The sequence below is a fragment of the Microcaecilia unicolor genome, chromosome 3 (genome assembly GCF_901765095.1).
Source record: "Microcaecilia unicolor chromosome 3, aMicUni1.1, whole genome shotgun sequence".
Classification (NCBI taxonomy): domain Eukaryota; kingdom Metazoa; phylum Chordata; class Amphibia; order Gymnophiona; family Siphonopidae; genus Microcaecilia; species Microcaecilia unicolor.
In genome coordinates this window covers 100580970-100601767 of record NC_044033.1, presented here as the reverse complement: position 1 = coordinate 100601767, position 20798 = coordinate 100580970, and the positions used below count along the sequence as shown (strand labels likewise).

General features: G+C 46.5%; 1 protein-coding gene across 1 annotated transcript in view; it reads right to left on the bottom strand.

Annotated features, from left to right (window-relative positions):
- Positions 1 to 20798, bottom strand: part of PNPT1 (polyribonucleotide nucleotidyltransferase 1) — a 162675-nt gene that overhangs the window by 23160 nt on the left and 118717 nt on the right. The window contains exons 21-22 of the mRNA XM_030196210.1: positions 14318 to 14381; positions 2411 to 2494 (exon numbers count right to left, since the gene is read on the bottom strand). Coding sequence (XP_030052070.1) covers positions 2411 to 2494; positions 14318 to 14381 — 148 coding nt within the window. The remainder of the gene's footprint in view (positions 1 to 2410; positions 2495 to 14317; positions 14382 to 20798) is intronic.

Here is a 20798-nt window from a genome sequence, read left to right as displayed (position 1 = left end):
ATGCATGCCAAAATGGAGTTACCACCTGGCTACTGCGTAGCTCTTGTGGTAATTTCATTTTTGGCGCATGGCTGATATGCGCGGCCGAAAAATAATTGTTATTTTCAGACGCATGTATTGGGATTCGCGTCAATGACGCGCGTAGGTCATTACCGTCCGGTTAACAAGAGACTTTACTGCTAGGTCAATGGCTGGGGGTAAGGTCGCAGACCCAAAATGGTTGCGTGGCAATTTTGATTTTGCTGCACATCCATTTTCGATCCGCGTGCACCCAAAACCTGTGCTACACTACCAGAAGCCATTTCTCAGCGCACCTTAGTAAAAGGATCTCTTAGTTTACCTAGTGCAGCAACACCATTCTCATATCATCCCACCCCCTTGGACATCCTTTACAAAGTTTACCACTATCTGCTCCCCCCCCCCCCCCCCAACCTCTTATCAGGGGTCCCTGGTGCTTAGCAGGGACAAGGAGCCTGTGCCGTCAGTGGTCTGGAATCAAAATGGATAGTGCCTTCCACCCCTAGCAATTGTCTTGTGGTACAACATCTATGTCATCTTGATTCCTAGCAGCAGTATTGTGAGACAACCACTCCCTGGGTCACTTGATGGTGCAGGTAAGAGCCTAGAGGGATACTTTGGGGGGGGGGGGGGGCGCGGGGGAAATTGAACTTAAATGCATCAGAGATAATGCACATGCACTTACCATTCTGCATACATCAGCAAAGCACTTACCATGTGGTAAATATTTGCCCTATGCAGTAACTGCATGGGCAGATATTGGCCATGCCCCCAACAGTTAATGCATAGGTTTTGTGCTTAGCACACATTAATTTTTGCCTTTAATCAGTGGTGTGCTGGTAAAATTTTAACAACAGGCTCTCTCCCCAGTCCACCTCTGTGCCCCCCCCCCCCCCCCAAATTGCAGAGCTGGCTATACCCATGTAGAGAGCCTGGGGGTGGCAATGCATTATTCCTTCCAAGAAAAAATTTTTTTTTTTTAAATGCTCCCAGGTTTTGGTTTAATGCTCCCAATTCATTTTAATGTGGGAGAAAATGCATAAATAAGTAAATAAACAGATAGATAGAAACTCTGAATGTTAAGCACCTGATTCTCATAACATGATGTCTGTTTTAGTGGCCCTTTACCAGGAGAAAAAAATCCCTGCACAAATATAACAGTGATAGGGTGTCCTTATAATCAGCTTCTCCAAATGACACACTGATTAAGATTTATAACAAGTTAATACTCTAAAAAAATTTATTCCATATTATACTTCCCCTGTGTACATCCCTATACTCAAGCCGGCATGTTTGAAAATAGAAGCGAGACTAAATTTAACAATGAAGAGCGTCACCTACCTATTCCAGATCTACCACTCCCCCAAGCCACAGGGTGCCCTCCCGGCACCTACCCGAAGCCATCCTGGTGGTCTAGTAGAGTCTTCGGGGCAGGAAAGATCCCCAGTTTTTCCTGCCAGCTAGGCGCTGACCCTCCTGCAGCCACTTCTTCTTTAAAATGGCTGCCGAGACTTCAACGGTGGCCTTGCGAGACTTCAGCGAAATCTCGCGAGGCCCGCTGGAAGTCTCGGCAGCCATTTTTAAAGAGCAATGTGGCAGCGGGAGGGTCAGCGCCAGTAGCGGGCAGGAAAGACTGGGGATCTTTCCTGCCCCGAAGACTCCACTAGACCATTAGGATGGCTTCAGTCAGGTATGTGCCAGGGCCCTATGGCTTGGGGGAAGAGAGGCAAACAGGGAGCGGGATGCTGTGGGAGATTTAACAACCAGCTCACAAAATCTAAAAAAAATTAACAACCGGCTCCAGTACACCACTGCCTTTAACATGCTGTAACTGCAAAAATTAACTACACTAAGTAAACAGGCCCCACAACTATCAACATTTCTATTAAATTATAGCATTTGGGTTCTGCAAAGACCAAAAAAATTTGCAAATGGCCCAATATGCAAAGGATTTATGCTCAAACATACTCAAAATTCTACTAAACTCCCATACTCAAAATTTCACTAAACTCCTAAATTTAAGAGCATGAAGAGTAGGTAATAACCGAGGCAGATTTTAGACAGTAAAAAAAAGCTAGGAAGCTTTGCACCAATTTTCAGCTCTAGACTCAAATCTAGGCCAGTGAATGGCAGGCCTAAATTTATAAGCACAACTTTTAATGTCCTAACATTAAGATGAATTTTCAGCTGAAAGTAGGGTTCAAATTTGTAAGATCAGTTTCTTCAGAACTTAAAATGTATAAGAATGCAAATCTTATTTAGTTAAAAATAAATTACAATTGATAATACCATCAAAGTTCAGTAGTTTTGATTAATAATTAAAGTACAAATCATAATCATCCAACTCGGTAAATATCGCTCATTTTTAAAGCTAAAATACAATTGACATTACCAACAACTGGTCCATTTTCCTTTCTATTTGCTCTGGGTTTTGCAATGGTTTTGTTCATTATTTGTATGATTTCTTTCTTTGCCACTAGGAGAAAAAGACAGCCATTTAATATATACATCATGAGATTTTGTTTTTTTTCCCTCTGTTTCAATTAATTCATGTGTGTTTACAGTAGAAGCAAACTGGGTCTCAGCCTGGCTCACGCTGGCAAGTAAGTGAGCATTAAGGTGAACGGTTGTAACAATACTGTCTCTTTGGTGTTTGCTGTATTTTGGGAACATGGACAGAAGCAATGGAAGAGGGACAGCAAACTGACAAATGGGTCTTGTTTCAGGATATCCCAAGTATGTAAGTTACCTTATTTATTTAATAGGATTTATTTACTGCCTTTTTGAAGGAGTTCACTCAAGGCGGTGTACAGTAAGAATAGATCAAACATGAGCAAAGCGAATGCTACATACCTGTAGAAGGTATTCTCCGAGGACAGCAGGCTGATTGTTCTCACTGATGGGTTGACGTCCTCGGCAGCCCCCTCCATCGGAAAGTTTACTAGCAAAGGCCTTTGCTAGTCCTCGCGCGCCCATGCGCACCGCGCATGCGCGGCCGTCTTCCCGCCCGAAACCGGCTCGAGCCGGCCAGTCCAGTATGTAGCAAGACAATACACTTCAAGGGAAGACAACTCCAAAGGGGAGGCGGGCGGGTTTGTGAGAACAATCAGCCTGCTGTCCTCGGAGAATACCTTCTACAGGTATGTAGCATTCGCTTTCTCCGAGGACAAGCAGGCTGCTTGTTCTCACTGATGGGGTATCCCTAGCCCCCAGGCTCACTCAAAACAACAACCATGGTCAATTGGGCCTCGCAACGGCGAGGACAAACTGAGATTGACCTAAAAAATTTACCAACTAACTGAGAGTGCAGCCTGGAACAGAACAAACAGGGCCCTCGGGGGGTGGAGTTGGATCCTAAAGCCCAAACAGGTTCTGAAGAACTGACTGCCCGAACCGACTGTCGCGTCGGGTATCCTGCTGCAGGCAGTAATGAGATGTGAATGTGTGGACAGATGACCACGTCGCAGCTTTGCAAATTTCTTCAATGGAGGCTGACTTCAAGTGGGCTACCGACGCAGCCATGGCTCTAACATTATGAGCCGTGACATGACCCTCAAGAGCCAGCCCCGCCTGGGCGTAAGTGAAGGAAATGCAATCTGCTAGCCAATTGGATATGGTGCGTTTCCCTACAGCCACTCCCCTCCTATTGGGATCAAAAGAAACAAACAATTGGGCGGACTGTCTGTGGGGCTGTGTCCGCTCCAGGTAGAAGGCCAATGCTCTCTTGCAGTCCAATGTGTGCAGCTGACGTTCAGCAGGGCAGGAATGAGGACGGGGAAAGAATGTTGGCAAGACAATTGACTGGTTCAGATGGAACTCCGACACGACCTTTGGCAGGAACTTAGGGTGAGTGCGGAGGACTACTCTGTTATGATGAAATTTTGTGTAAGGAGCCTGGGCTACCAGGGCCTGAAGCTCACTGACTCTACGAGCTGAAGTAACTGCCACCAAGAAAATGACCTTCCAAGTCAAGTACTTCAGATGGCAGGAATTCAGTGGCTCGAAAGGAGGTTTCATCAGCTGGGTGAGAACGACATTGAGATCCCATGACACTGTAGGAGGCTTGACAGGGGGCTTTGACAAAAGCAAGCCTCTCATGAAGCGAACAACTAAAGGCTGTCCTGAGATCGGCTTACCTTCCACATGATAATGGTAAGCACTGATTGCACTAAGGTGAACCCTTACAGAGTTGGTCTTGAGACCAGACTCAGACAAGTGCAGAAGGTATTCAAGCAGGGTCTGTGTAGGACAAGAGCGAGGATCTAGGGCCTTGCTGTCACACCAGACGGCAAACCTCCTCCAATGGAAGAAGTAACTTCTCTTAGTGGAATCTTTCCTGGAAGCAAGCAAGATGCGGGAGACACCCTCTGACAGACCCAAAGAGGCAAAGTCTACGCCCTCAACATCCAGGCCGTAAGAGCCAGCGACTGGAGGCTGGGATGCAGAAGTGCCCCTTCGTCCTGTGTGATGAGGGTCGGAAAACACTCCAATCTCCACGGTTCTTCGGAGGACAACTCCAGAAGAAGAGGGAACCAGATCTGACGCGGCCAAAAAGGAGCAATCAGAATCATGGTGCCTTGGTCTTGCTTGAGTTTCAACAAAGTCTTCCCCACCAGAGGTATGGGAGGATAAGCATACAGCAGACCCTCCCCCCAGTCCAGGAGGAAGGCATCCGATGCCAGTCTGCCGTGGGCCTGAAGCCTGGAACAGAACTGAGGGACTTTGTGGTTCACTCGAGATGCGAAGAGATCTACCAAGGGGGTGCCCCACACCTGGAAGATCTGTCGTACCACACGGGAATTGAGCGACCACTCGTGAGGTTGCATAATCCTGCTCAACCTGTCGGCCAGACTGTTGTTTACGCCTGCCAGATATGTGGCTTGGAGCACCATGTCGTGACGGCGAGCCCAGAGCCACATGCTGACGGCTTCCTGACACAGGGGGCGAGATCCGGTGCCCCCCTGCTTGTTGACATAGTACATGGCAACCTGGTTGTCTGTCTGAATTTGGATAATTTGGTGGGACAGCCGATCTCTGAAAGCCTTCAGAGCGTTCCAGATCGCTCGTAACTCCAGAAGATTGATCTGCAGATCGCGTTCCTGGAGGGACCAGCTTCCTTGGGTGTGAAGCCCATCGACATGAGCTCCCCATCCCAGGAGGGACGCATCCGTGGTCAGCACCTTTTGTGGCTGAAGAATTTGGAAGGGACGTCCCAGAGTCAAATTGGAGCAAATCGTCCACCAATATAGGGATTTGAGAAAACTCGTGGACAGGTGGATCACGTCCTCTAGACCCCCAGCGGCCTGATACCACTGGGAGGCTAGGGTCCATTGAGCAGATCTCATGTGAAGGCGGGCCATGGGAGTCACATGAACTGTGGAGGCCATGTGGCCCAGCAATCTCAACATCTGCCGAGCTGTGATCTGCTGGGACGCTCGCACCCGCGAGACGAGGGACAACAAGTTGTTGGCCCTCGTCTCTGGGAGATAGGCGCGAGCCGTCCGAGAATCCAGCAGAGCTCCTATGAATTCGAGTCTCTGCATTGGGAGAAGATGGGACTTTGGATAATTTATCACAAACCCCAGTAGCTCCAGTAGGCGAATAGTCATCTGCATGGACTGCAGGGCTCCTGCCTCGGATGTGTTCTTCACCAGCCAATCGTCGAGATATGGGAACACATGCACCCCCAGCCTGCGAAGTGCCGCTGCTACCACAGCTAGGCACTTTGTGAACACCCTGGGCGCAGAGGCGAGCCCAAAGGGTAGCACACAGTACTGGAAGTGGCGTGTGCCCAGCTGAAATCGCAGATACTGTCTGTGAGCTGGCAGTATCAGGATGTGAGTGTAGGCATCCTTCAAGTCCAGAGAGCATAGCCAATCGTTTTGCTGAATCATGGGGAGGAGGGTGCCCAGGGAAAGCATCCTGAACTTTTCTTTTACGAGATATTTGTTCAGGGCCCTTAGGTCTAGGATGGGACGATGCGTTGTGATAAATTATCCAAAGTCCCATCTTCTCCCAATGCAGAGACTCGAATTCATAGGAGCTCTGCTGGATTCTCGGACGGCTCGCGCCTATCTCCCAGAGACGAGGGCCAACAACTTGTTGTCCCTCGTCTCGCGGGTGCGAGCGTCCCAGCAGATCACAGCTCGGCAGATGTTGAGATTGCTGGGCCACATGGCCTCCACAGTTCATGTGACTCCCATGGCCCGCCTTCACATGAGATCTGCTCAATGGACCCTAGCCTCCCAGTGGTATCAGGCCGCTGGGGGTCTAGAGGACGTGATCCACCTGTCCCCCTGTTTTCTTTTCCACAAGGAAGTACCTGGAATAGAATCCCAGCCCTTCCTGCCCGGATGGCACGGGCTCGACCGCATTGGCGCTGAGAAGGGCGGAGAGTTCCTCTGCAAGTACCTGCTTGTGCTGGAAGCTGTAAGACTGAGCTCCCGGTGGACAATTTGGAGGTTTTGAGGCCAAATTGAGGGTGTATCCCTGCCGGACTATTTGCAGAACCCACTGATCGGAGGTTATGAGAGGCCACCTTTGGTGAAAAGCTATCAACCTCCCTCCGACCGGCAGGTCGCCCGGCACTGACACTGGGATGTCGGCTATGCTCTGCTGGAGCCAGTCAAAAGCTCGCCCCTTGCTTTTGCTGGGGAGCCGCGGGGCCTTGCTGAGGCGCACGCTGCTGACGAGAGCGAGCGTGCTGGGGCTTAGCCTGGGCCGCAGGCTGTCGGGAAGGAGGATTGTACCTACGCTTACCAGAAGCATAGGGACCAGTCTTCCTTCCCCCGAAAAATCTTCTACCTGTAGAGGTAGAGGCTGAAGGCTGCCGGCGGGAGAACTTGTCGAATGCGGTGTCCCGCTGGTGGAGAGACTCTACCACCTGCTCGACTTTTTCCCCAAAAATGTTGTCCGCACGGCAAGGTGAGTCCGCAATCCGCTGCTGGAGTCTATTCTCCAGGTCGGCGGCACGCAGCCATGAGAGCCTGCGCATCACCACACCTTGAGCAGCGGCCCTGGACGCAACATCAAAAGTGTCATAAACTCCTCTGGCCAGGAATTTTCTGCACGCCTTCAGCTGCCTGACCACCTCCTGAAAAGGCTTGGCTTGCTCAGGGGGAAGAGCATCAACCAAGCCCGCCAACTGCCGCACATTGTTCCGCATGTGTATGCTCGTGTAGAGCTGGTAAGACTGGATCTTGGCCACGAGCATAGAAGAATGGTAGGCCTTCCTCCCAAAGGAGTCTAAGGTTCTAGGGTCTTTGCCCGGGGGCGCCGAAGCATGCTCCCTAGAACTCTTAGCTTTCTTTAGGGCCAAATCCACAACTCCAGAGTCATGAGGCAACTGAGTGCGCATCAGCTCTGGGTCCCCATGGATCCGGTACTGGGACTCGATCTTCTTGGGAATGTGGGGATTACTTAATGGCTTGGTCCAGTTCGCAAGCAATGTCTTTTTCAGGACATGGTGCAAGGGAACAGTGGACGCTTCCTTAGGTGGAGAAGGATAGTCCAGGAGCTCAAACATTTCAGCCCTGGGCTCGTCCTCCACAACCACCGGGAAGGGGATGGCCGTAGACATCTCCCGGACAAAGGAAGCGAAAGACAGACTCTCAGGAGGAGAAAGCTGCCTTTCAGGAGAGGGAGTGGGATCAGAAGGAAGACCCTCAGACTCCTCGTCAGAGAAATATCTGGGGTCTTCTTCGTCCTCCCACGAGGCCTCACCCTCGGTGTCAGACACAAGTTCACGGACCTGTGTCTGCAACCTCGCCCGGCTCGACTCCGTGGAGCCACGTCCACGATGGGGGCGTCGAGAGGTAGACTCCCTCGCCCGCATCGGCGAAGCTCCCTCCGCCGACGTAGTCGGGGAGCCTTCCTGGGAGGTGGCCGCGGTCGGCACCGCACGCGGTACCGACGTCGGGGACCTCAACCTGGGCGATGGACCAGCCGGCGCCACGCTCGACGGTACCGGAGGCGCAAGCACCGCCGGTACCGGAGGGGTAGGGCGCAACAGCTCTCCCAGAATCTCTGGGAGAACGGCCCGGAGGCTCTCGTTCAGAGTGGCTGCAGAAAAAGGCTGAGAGGTCGATGCAGGCGTCGACGTCAGAACCTGTTCCGGGCGAGGAGGCTGTTCCGGGCTGTCCAGAGTGGAGCGCATCGACACCTCCTGAACAGAGGGTGAGCGGTCCTCTCGGTGCCGATGCCTGCTGGGTGCCGAATCCCTCGGCGACCCAGAGCTCTCGGTGCCGACATGGGGAGGAGACCGGTGTCGATGCTTCTTCGACTTCTTCCGAAGCATGTCACCGGAGCTCCCCGGCACCGACGAGGAGGACGTAGAATCCATCCGTCGCTTCCTCGGGGCCGAGACCGAAGAGGGTCGATCCCGGGGGGGCTGTACCGCAGGAGCCCTCAGGGTAGGAGGAGACCCACCCGAAGGCTCACCGCCACCAGCAGGGGAATAGACAGCCCTCACCTGCACTCCTGACGATGCACCTCCGTCCGACGACATCAGCAGACGAAGTCTCGGTACCACCGACGTCGATGCAGTCGCCCGATGCCTCAGCGCCGATGCAGAGGTCCGATGCCTCGATGCAGTCGATGGAGCGGCAGCCAAGGAAGATGGTCCGGACGCTGATGACGTCGATGCACTCGATGCCTCCGGTGCCGATGTCGACGAAGAGCCCGAGAACAAAACGTTCCACTGGGCTAATCTCGCTACCTGAGTCCGCCTTTGTAACAGGGAACACAGACTGCAGTTCTGAGGGCGGTGCTGGGCCCCTAGACACTGAAGACACGCAGAGTGCCTATCAGTGAGCGAGATTACCCGGGCGCACTGGGTGCACTTCTTGAAGCCGCTGGAAGGCTTCGATGTCATGGGCGGAAAAATCACGCCGGCGAAATCAAAGGCCGAAATGGCGAAAATTGAAGCACCAAAATTTAAAGGGAGAAAAATCTCGACCGAGGCCAAACTAGGCCTACCCCGACAACGAAAGAAAACTTACGGGGCAAAAGTTGAGAAAATTACGGGAAGGGCAGAAAACCCGAAAGGGTCTTCCGGAACACTTCCGGAGCGCTTCCCGAACTTTTTTAAAGAAAAACAAGGAAAAAACACGTCGAAAAGGACGCGCGAGGTCGACTCTCTGGGGCACGAACGGCGTAACACGACCGTACCGAGCGCGGACGAAAGAAGACTGGCCGGCTCGAGCCGGTTTCGGGTGGGAAGACGGCCGCGCATGCGCGGTGCGCATGGGCGCGCGAGGACTAGCAAAGGCCTTTGCTAGTAAACTTTCCGATGGAGGGGGCTGCCGAGGACGTCAACCCATCAGTGAGAACAAGCAGCCTGCTTGTCCTCGGAGAATAGGCAATTACAGCAGTAAAAATATTCAAAAGCAATACAAAGTATGACATGGTATACTAGCAATGTCAACACAATATGTAATAGAACATTATGGGTAAGGCAAAGTTGTAACATATAGGTGGGTAAGAAAGTAGGAAGAATTAGAAAGTAAGGTGACTGATTTGAAGAAAGTTGCACATGGAGGAGTGGATAAACATGTCCTGCTGTGGTATGTGCAGCCCGAGTCACTCCTTCTGTGCGTGAATGAGACTAACAAGTTAGTTACTTCTTCCATTAAAGGCTTGGCTGAAGAGGCAAGCTTTCACCTGCTTCCTGAAGTAGAGATAGTCTTGTGGTAAGCGGTGCCTTTCAGGTAATGCATTCCAGAGTGTGGGGGCTACTCCAGAGAAGGCTCGCTTGCGGGTATCACATCGTGTAATGTCTTTTGGAGAGGGTGTAGTTAGTGAAAGTCCTTGGGAGGACCTTAGTGTCCTTGGCGGTGTGTGGAGGATCATCCTATTCTTTAGATACTCAGGGCCATTTCCTTTCAGGGCCTTGAAGATCAGACATAGAGTTTTAAATTTAGCCCTGTATTGTACTGGTAGCCAATGAAGTTTTTGCAAAAACGGTGTGATGTGGTCACGTTGCTTGCAATCTTCTATGAGTCTTGCTGCTGCATTCTGAATCAACTGGAGCTGGTGCAAGCCCTTTGTAGTCAGACCATTGTATAGTGCATTGCAGTAATCCAGTCTTGATGTTACCATGGCATGCACAACTGGGATAAGATTTACCTTCTCAATGTAAGGACAGAGGCAGCGTAGCTGTTGCAAATAGTAGAAGCAGCTCTTGAAGGTTGCTTTGAACAGCATGTGAAACTAAATCTCACAAATATTCTGAAAACCTGTCCACAGCACTTGAGGGTTAATATACACCCTCCCATTGTTACAAACATGCATCCTCTAGTATGAATGAACTCCTGGTGCCATCTGTGGTGCCAGTACAGTCTGAAAACAGCAATCCAGTTGTCTTTTCTGTGCTTTAGTTTTTACTTTGTTGACAAAAGGGAGTTACTAATCAGCAATGGTGACAGAATTTAAGAATGTTTGGAACAAAGGGAGAGGATAGTGCTAAACACTGTGCTTAAAAGCTAGAAAAAAAATAAAGAACTGGGAGGAGATGAGGGCTGGATGTTGGTTCAAATATGAAACATATATGCTCATCTACCCCACATGGTAAAGGACCAAAGCAGGACAGCAAAACTGTCTCAGAAAATGAGCAATATCTTGCAGGTGATCAGGTTTGCATGGCTGACAGCAGGGATACAGTCTTAGCTAGAGCAGTATAAAGAGGATAAATGGGTAGACTGAGTTGGCAGATAAGAACCACTGGCTTTAATTAATTAATCTATAACCCTATAGAAGTCTGAAAATTATGTATTGTTTAATGAGAGGAACATCAAGCTGCTTTCTGAAAGTCTCAAATTGTCCAGTAAAAGTGGAGCTATTATATGTTATGTCTTAAGCTGTATTTTATGGATGGATGTTGTAAGCTGCTTAGAATTTGAGATAGATTATCTATACACACTTTTAATTCACCTATTATATTACTATGTAAGTAGATTTCTGGTGTATTCACTGCTAGTGTCTTCAGATATGGAAAATAAACATACTAGAACCTCCATTTGGCATCACACACATGTTCCTTAATATACTATTAAAAAAAAACAACACCGTTTGGAACATAACATTTTTCAGAAAGGACCAAAAGGATATTCAGAGCATGGAGGAAGAGTCAGTCTATATTATTTTTTATTTCTGTTTATTTGGATTTATTTTCTTTAGCCAAAATACACTTTAGTCCTGATCAAAGCAGGAGTATATCTAGGTAACCTTTTTCACATATTGTTCTAATTCCCTAATGAAAGGAAAGGTTTTAAATTTTTTTTTTCTCCATGAAAAATGATGTGCCGCCTTCTTTCCTTTCACTTTATTCATTCAAGTGTAATCAGAAGAGCATTATCAGGACAAGGTTAGGAAAAGCCCTCTTTCAGATCTGTCTCTTGCTGCTTTAAAGAGACAGTACTAGGTCACGTGATGCCGTGCTAGCAAGCGGACGCAGATGGGACTTGCTCCTGGGCCCCGACCTCCAAAACTCACCATCCGGGTGTATGTTTCTGGTACAAAAGATAGTCTGTTTGGGCTGATGGCTGCGAGAGCACTGCGACAAGAGAAATCGTGCCAAAGTGATCTCAAGATGGCGGATGAAGGCAAAGCCGGGCCGGCAACGATAAGCTCCGCATAGGTTACTGAGATTGTTGCGGAGATAAAACAGGTCATAGACGCTTCACTGAATAAACAATTGCAACATAAAACAGATAAGCTTGATACTGTCGATGGGAGACTGGAATCACTAAAAGGAGAATTTTCTGCACAGTGTCAGGTAGTGTCTAGGGTTACCATTTTGTGTCCTCTGAAAAAGAGGACACATGTCACGCCCCCCTACCCCGCCCCGCCTCATGCCCCGCCCCTGCCACGCCCCCTTCAGGTCCGGGTTCCGCCCCTATTCCCCCCCCCCCCCCGTCACATAGTCCCCTCCCCCCCATCACATACCCCCCCCTCACTTACTGTCTAGCCCTGGTGGTCTAGTAGCGTCTTCTCTTCGGGGCAGGAAAGAGCCCCCTCTTTCCTGCCCGGAGCGCTGCCTGCCCTTGCCTGCTGCATCCTCCTGGCTGGGGATTCAAAATGGCCACCGAGAGTTGAAGCGGCCTCGCGAGAGTTCAACTCTCGGCGGCCATTTTGAATCCCCAGCCAGACCGAGAAGGATGATAGACAGGGGAGGCAGCGCTCCGGGCAGGAAAGAGGGGGCTCTTTCCTGCCCCGAAGACGTCACTAGACCACCAGGGAACATGGTAAGGAAGGGGAGGGGAGGGGACGGGAGACCACGCGCCGATCGCCCGCCCACACGCCCACCGCACGCACGCGCCTGCCCGCACCCGCGCTTGTCCAGAAATCCGGACAAACGTGGGCGGGGGCAAAATCCGCCGGACGCCCCGGACATGCCCTCAAAAAGAGGACATGTCCGGGGAAATCCGGACGTATGGTAACCCTAGTAGTGTCTGATCTTGAAGACCACGTGCAACAACTCTCCACTTCAAATGTAGACCTACAAACTAAACTTCGGGTGATGGAAGAAAAGATGGATGAGATTGAAAATGTCCCAAAGGGGAAACCTACACCTCGTGGGCTTACTGGAAACGATTACTGAATCGGAGTTCGGGGATTCCTGGAATCCTGATTGGTCTCCACCTTGCAGCTGCACTCTGAGGCTGGCACTCTACGCATTTAGTGAGCCCATCGGCTGAGACACGTCCCCGAGTAGCCATCTTTAAATTACCTAACTATGTGCACAAAGCTGAAATCTTGCGGGCTATTCGCACTAAAGGTCCGTTCACCTTTGAAAACAAACCAGTAATGTGCTGCCCTCATTTCCTACTATTAACAGCAGCCTATACAAAAGGAATACACAAAATGGTGAAACTTTCATTTCCAATAGGTCTACCTAAGATAAATAAACCTCTGAGCTGATCTAAAAGATTTGCTCTTGTATGTACATTGCAGGCAATGCCAAGCCCTCATATTGGGGTATTTCATCCTAGGGCATATGTAAAGAACCCGAGTATTTGAAAAAGCACATGACAATCAGAGGCATCAATGTCTTCACTCATGAGATCCATCTACTCCGAGATGGCTCCATAATAGAACCAACTTTGGAATGTACACTATTAGATGAAAGCAGACATGGCATTAAATCATGAGATCCTGCCTCAGATAATGTTGGTGATGGCTAGCTGTGCTACATTTGTATTTAAATTTTTCTCTTACTGTGGTCTAGCTTGTAAAGATTACAGTTAAGAGATATTCCTACAGTTAATGATGACTATAGCCAGAATAATCTCTGTGGTCAAACCTTGAAGGGTAACTAGGTGAGGCGGATAGACCAACTGGTCCTTATCTGCCAATAAGTGTCAGCTGCGTACAAGGAGAAAAAAATTAAAATTCAGAATGCTGACTAATTGCTATGCCAGGACTTACACAAGATTTTCGCAAGATTAAATTCTGTTCACAAAGCAGAAAATCAAAATGGAAACAATATGAAAGAAAAAGTTAATTTAATATTAAGATCCAGTTTATAAAGAAAGGGAAAATGGTCTAAAAATTACCCTGTATACTGTCATCCTGTGGTGCCCACATGGCTGGCAAAACCCATTCCCGTCAACTGACACAGTAAGGGACCTGAGGCCGCTGGCAGACCTCACCCTTTAGGATGCCCAAAATAGGTGCCCGGGTGGCTGGTGAAAGCCATTCTGCCACCAAACAGCAATTAGACAGTTGCAGTGGTGATCGAGGAAAGGCTTTGCTGAGATTATAACAAGTGCTTTTTTCTTTGGAACACTGTGGAACCGAACATATTGAACAACTCCATTAACTGGAAATTAGTTTTGTGAATTAATTTTGTTTGAAATGGACATTGAGTGATGAGAACATGAATGCGACTGCTCTGACTAGTTGAGAATAAGAGCCGATGATGGGCTTCTCTAATTGGCTATTGATGTCATGTGTTTATATGAAAAGTAGCTGTGGTGCGCAGATTAAAAAGATGCCATTTTGCTGATGACCCTGGAGGAAATTAAAAAAAAAAAAACCTACCCCTGAATTTAAGACTATGTCAAAATGAGACCTTCATTTGGTAATGAAAGCATGCAGATGAATGCAGTATGTTGGGATGATAGCTATATGCAGATCAGTTTACCAATCTTGACTGTGCTTGTTAACTAGAATCTGCTTTTAAACATGTCATTGTGCTGTACAATCCATTTAAAATGAAGCAAACATTTACTGCAGCAAACTTCACACATCTAAATACCTTAGAATTAAGAACAAAATAAAACTCATGTGATGTGGGTACCTGTGGCTTGTTGAATGGCTTCCATTACAATTTTCAAAGGTAGTCCTGGTATTTTAATGTCTGCCTAGAAAAAAAATATCACACAAAACATAACTAAAAACAAATCAATATACTAAGAAGAAATTTGTAGACCTGCTCCTTATGCTAAAAGCATACACCAAAGAGGCAGCATTAAAAGCCCCTAGCAAACAGTCCCAGACACCAAGCAACAGCAATGCTGACTGGCTGGCTTAAGAACACAGTTGTGCTGGACACTAGAGGAAACCACAGTCCATGCTTTTAAGAGGCCACAAGCCCAAAACGATAAAAAAACAAAGTTGCAGGCCAAAAACTAAGTTTGTTCATTTGCTTTTTCATGCGGCTATATGATGTGGTATCTTCCATCTTGAGTAGAGAGATGTGGTAGCCATGTTAGTCCACTTCTAAAGCCAGTCAATAGAAATAGAATAAAATAAAACATAGAAAAGAAAATAAGATGATACCGTTTTTATTGGACTAACTTAATACATTTTTTTTATTAGCTTTCGAAGGTAGCCCTTCTTTGTCAGATTAGAAATAAGCACATTTTGATAAGTAAAACATCAAAGTATTTCAGTGACAGTCTGAAAGGATGAGGGAGGGGTGGGCTAGGTGAGAAACAGAGAGGGCTGAGAGGATGGGGGACAGGGAGATATGCATGGTGATCAGAGGGTGACAAAGCAGTGAAATTTCATGGTTTATAATGGGCTAGGAAACCCAGATCTTTGTTAAGTCCTGTCTGGTGGGTGTCAAAATTCCTGTATTGTTTTATGTTTAAACTTTTTTATTATCGAAAGGCACAATACAATGCAACTTGGAGGCTTCATACAACAAAGTTCAGTTTTCCAATCAGCATTGCAATAACATTATATCTGCTTCATTCACTGAATCTCATTTTTCTGTTCCCCCCTCCCCCTCGACCCCCTCCCCTCCTTATATCAGTATTGTCCACAATTGTTAAAAGAAAGTCATAACACATTAACAATATAACACAACTTTTGCTTTGGTAAATACAATTGTTAATCTACCATTGTTATACCGTGATGTAAGTGATCAGCTTATCACACTAATGTAATTCGAAACCTCTTAATCCTCTATCCCCTTCCCTACACCCTCCTCCCACTCTTCCCTATTAACCCCCCCCCCACCCCCCTGAACTAACTCAAATTAATATATCCCAATAATGTAGTGATGTAGTACTTTTATAAAGTATTAATGACCAAACTTCGGCCTCTCTGTGTCATTTTTTCCAGGTAACTGCCCCATGTTTTAAGAAACCTTATTTTCCTTTTGTATTGTCCTTTAACTTCTTTCGCCTCCCACACTAATAACTGATGCACCCTGTTTCGCCAATGCCAGTAAGGTGGTGAACTGGCTACAGTCCAATATTGCATAATACATTTTTTCGCCACCAGACATAACTTTCGATATAATAATGTTTTGTCAGCATTGAGTCTTAAAGGTTCATCTTTCAAATCTAATATCAACTGTCGTGGATTCATGGCTATTCTACTACCCAAAACATGTGACAGGTAGGTAACTATTTGTCTCCAATATCTCTGTAGTACTACACACCCCCATATCGCATGGTATAAAGTATTGTCATGTCTATTACATTTCAAACAGAGCGCTGTCTCTATTCCCCCTGATTTATATAGTTGTACCTGAGTAAAATAAGCTCTGTAAATTATTCGATACGCGCATTCACTGTAATCTGCGCCCCCAATTATTCTTGGTATATTTTTTATCTGCGCAGTAATATCCCATGATTCTAAATTACAACTCATATCTTTTTCCCATCTCTGTCTAATCGTGGCTATCTCCTTCAATGGAGCCAGCTCCCACAACTTCCGATGTATCTGGGATATAGATGGGGCGTTGTCAGATATCTCATCAAAGAATTTTTTGATTTTGTTGCCCAGTTTACACTGCAATGCTGTTTTATCTAATGTTTGTACATAATGTTTAAGTTGACAGTGCGCGTATACATCACCCCAGACCTGCTCCCTCTGAGCCAATAGCTGTGACAGTGGCAGTATGTCCCCTCTCTCTCCCAGTACATCAGCTATACAAGTAACACCTGCCTGTGCCCACCTATCAAATGTTTTATTTTCCAGCCCGGGCACGAAAGACGGATTTCCCCTAATGTTTAAATACTCAGTTACTCTTGGATCTCCCCGCAACAGTTCCCCTAAGAATCTCCACGCTGCTCTAAGTGATAGTATCAGAACATTTTGTCTAAGTCTATACGGTATCTCCTTTTCTGTAAATGTGCTAATGTTATCCCATGATATGGACTATATAGCGCTTCCTCCATCTCTAGAGGTGTGTGTTCCTGGGTTTGGTATAGCCAATCTCGTGTTTGACGCAGGAGGCATGCCATATTATAAAACTTTATATTAGGTATTCCCAGGCCCCCTTGCCTCCATCCCCCCATCATATGTTTCAATTGCATCTTAGCCCGTTTTTTTTGCCCAGCAGAATCTAGATATCAATCGATATAAGCGCTTGATATCTTTTTGCAATAACACTATGGGCAGTACCTGTAATGTGTATAGCCATCTTGGCAATATCACATTTTGATAAGACTAATCCTCCCCATCAAAGATGTGTTAAACTGCCCCATGAATCCAACTGTTGAGATGTCTGTTCCAACATGTTTGTAACATTTAAAGTATAAAGCTCCTTCAATTTAGCCGGTAGTTGAATCCCTAAATATGTAAAAGACTTGCACGTACATTTCAAAGGAAATCCTTCCGGCCAATAGGCCCGAATGTCTAAGTTTATCCCAAGAGCTTCAGATTTGTCTATGTTTAATTTAAAGCCCGAGTAATCTCCATATTCTTGAATTAACTCTAGTAGACTGTACAGGGTCTCCTTCGGTTTTGTAATAACCATCATTAGGTCATCCGCAAACGCGGCAAGCTTAAATTCCTGATTTTTAAGTTGTACTCCAGGAATCGCCGCGCAGTCATATATGTCTCTAATTAAGGGGTCCAACTGCAGTGCAAAAAGTAGAGGTGAGAGCGGACACCCCTGTCTAGTACCTCTACTAATCTGGATCTCCTCCGATATATTCCCATTCACCATCACCTGTGCTCTAGGTTGGTGATACAATGCCCTGATCGCCTGTACAAATCCACCCTGAAATCCATATCTTTCCAGCACAGAGTACAGGAAGGGCCACTCCACTCTATCAAATGCTTTCTCAGCATCGAAGCTTATCATTAATGCTTGTGCCTGGGAGTGGCCCAAACCTTCTAGTGCTGCCAGTATACTTCTCAAATTTTTGGAAACTGATCTACCTTGTACAAACCCCACCTGAGCTGTGTGGATAAGATGAGGTAGCACTCGCCCCAGTCTATTTGCTAGAATTATTTGCAAATAATTTTGCTTCCTGGTTAAGTAATGAAATAGGTCTATAGGAGGTTACCAGTTTTTCGTCTCTTTTAGGCTTAGGAAACACAACAATCCTAGCCAAATTTAATTGATCTGGCATCCTACCATTCTCCATCCATTCATTAAACACCTGACCAGTGTGGGACCACCGAGTCACCCATCAATTTATAAAATTCTGCTTATACCCATCTGGGCCGGGGCCTTACCCATTTTACTTTGCGTTATTACCCATGTCACCTCATCAGCAGTAATTTTTGCATTTAATTGAGTACTATCCCCATCTTGTTAATTTTAGGGGTCTGCACCCCATCCAAAAATAGCTCTCCCGGAAGTCCTTCTTGTTCCGACGCCTTATAGAGGCTTTGGTAATATGTCTGGAACGTTGATCTAATCTCTTTATTAGTGTGGAGATATTTCCCCTCTTTATTTTTAATAGCTGTTATATTTTTAGATGAGTATTTAGATGCTATAAGTCTAGCTAGAAATTTGCCTCCTTTATTTCCATGCTTTATATAGCTGAAAGCGATAATAGGCTTGAGATTTCAATTCTCTATCATGTATCAGGGAGTTCAAAGTTGTTTGTAGTTCTATCACCTCTTGTCTAATCTGACTACATGGGGTTAGACCATATTGTCTATTCAACTTAATTAGTCTCTTTTCTAGCCGCACAATTTCCCTATCACGGGCACGTTTATATTGTGACACTAACTTATTATCTCCCCTCTTAATACTGCTTTTTGCGGCTTCCCAAAAGCTGGTGGCACTGTCTACCGTACCCTCGTTAAAGTGCTTATATTCAGTCCATTTAGCCCGTAAATATTCCCCAATCGTGAGTCTTTAAACAAGTAGCTTGGGAACGTCCACTATTTAATTTCTCTTCCTCCCCCTCCTCCTTTCCAGCACATTCTAATCACTGAATGATCCGATATAACACAAGGTTCTATATGTGCCTCAGTAATATCTGTTAATAAAGTGTGGGAAGCTAGCAAATAGTCAATTCTGGCTGACGGTGCCATGAGCTCTAGATTGATGGGTATATTCTTGTCTAGTGGATGCAGTGTCCTCCATATATCTATGAGCCCGAGTGTTGTGCATAGATCCGGCAGACCTCTGGTACTAATTATTCGATACGCGCATTCACTGTAATCTGCGCCCCAATTATTCTTGGTATATTTTTTATCTGCGCAGTAATATCCCATGATTCTAAATTACAACTCATATCTTTTTCCCATCTCTGTCTAATCGTGGCTATCTCCTTCAATGGAGCCAGCTCCCACAACTTCCGATGTATCTGGGTATAGATGGGGCGTTGTCAGATATCTCATCAAAGAATTTTTTGATTTTGTTGCCCAGTTACACTGCAATGCTGTTTTATCTAATGTTTGTACATAATGTTTAAGTTGACAGTGCGCGTATACATCACCCCAGACCTGCTCCCTCTGAGCCAATAGCTGTGACAGTGGCAGTATGTCCCCTCTCTCTCCCAGTACATCAGCTATACAAGTAACACCTGCCTGTGCCCACTATCAAATGTTTTATTTCCAGCCCGGGCACGAAAGACGGATTTCCCTAATGTTTAAATACTCAGTTACTCTTGGATCTCCCCGCAACAGTTCCCCTAAGAATCTCCCACGCTGCTCTAAGTGATAGTATCAGAACATTTTGTCTAAGTCTATACGGTATCTCCTTTTTCTGTAAATGTGCTAATGTTATCCCATGATATGGACTATATAGCGCTTCCTCCATCTCTAGAGGTGTGTGTTCCTGGGTTTGGTATAGCCAATCTCGTGTTGACGCAGGAGGCATGCCATATTATAAAACTTTATATTAGGTATTCCCAGGCCCCCTTGCCTCCATCCCCCATCATATGTTTCAATTGCATCTTAGCCCGTTTTTTTTGCCCAGCAGAATCTAGATATCAATCGATATAAGCGCTTGATATCTTTTTGCAATAACACTATGGGCAGTACCTGTAATGTGTATAGCCATCTTGGCAATATCACCATTTTGATAAGGACTAATCCTCCCATCAAAGATAGTGTTAAACTGCCCCATGAATCCAACTGTTGAGATGTCTGTTCCAAATGTTGTAACATTTAAAGTATAAAGCTCCTTCAATTTAGCCGGTCGTTGAATCCCTAAATATGTAAAAGACTTGCACGTACATTTCAAAGGAAATCCTTCCGGCCAATAGGCCCGAATGTCTAAGGTTTATCCCAAGAGCTTCAGATTTGTCTATGTTTAATTTAAAGCTCCGAGTAATCTCCATATTCTTGAATTAACTCTAGTAGACTGTACAGGGTCTCCTTCGGTTTGTTAATAACCCTCATTAGGTCATCCGCAAACGCGGCAAGCTTAAATTCCTGATTTTTAAGTTGTACTCCAGGAATCCGCGCGCAGTCATATATGTCTCTAATTAAGGGGTCCAACTGCAGTGCAAAAGTAGAGGTGAGAGCGGACACCCCTGTCTAGATACCTCTACTAATCTGGATCTCCTCCGATATATTCCCATTCCACCATAACCTGTGCTCTAGGTTGGTGATACAATGCCCTGATCGCCTGTACAAATCCACCCTGAAATCCATATCTTTCCAGCACAGAGTACAGGAAGGGCCCACTCCACTCTATCAAATGCTTTCTCCGCATCGAAGCTTATCATTAATGCTTGTGCCTGGGAGTGGCCCAAACCTTTCTAGTGCTGCCAGTATACTTCTCAAATTTTGGAAACTGATCTACCTTGTACAAACCCACCTGAGCTGTGTGGATAAGATGAGGTAGCACTCGCCCCAGTCTATTTGCTAGAATTTTTGCAAATAATTTTGCTTCCTGGTTAAGTAATGAAATAGGTCCTATAGGAGGTTACCAGTTTTTCGTCTCTTTTAGGCTTAGGAAACACAACAATCCTAGCCAAATTTAATTGATCTGGCATCCTACCATTCTCCATCCATTCATTAAACACCTTGACCAGTGTGGGGACCACCGAGTCACCATCAATTTATAAAATTCTGCTTTATACCCATCTGGGCCCGGGGCCCCCTTACCCATTTTACTTTGAGTTATTACC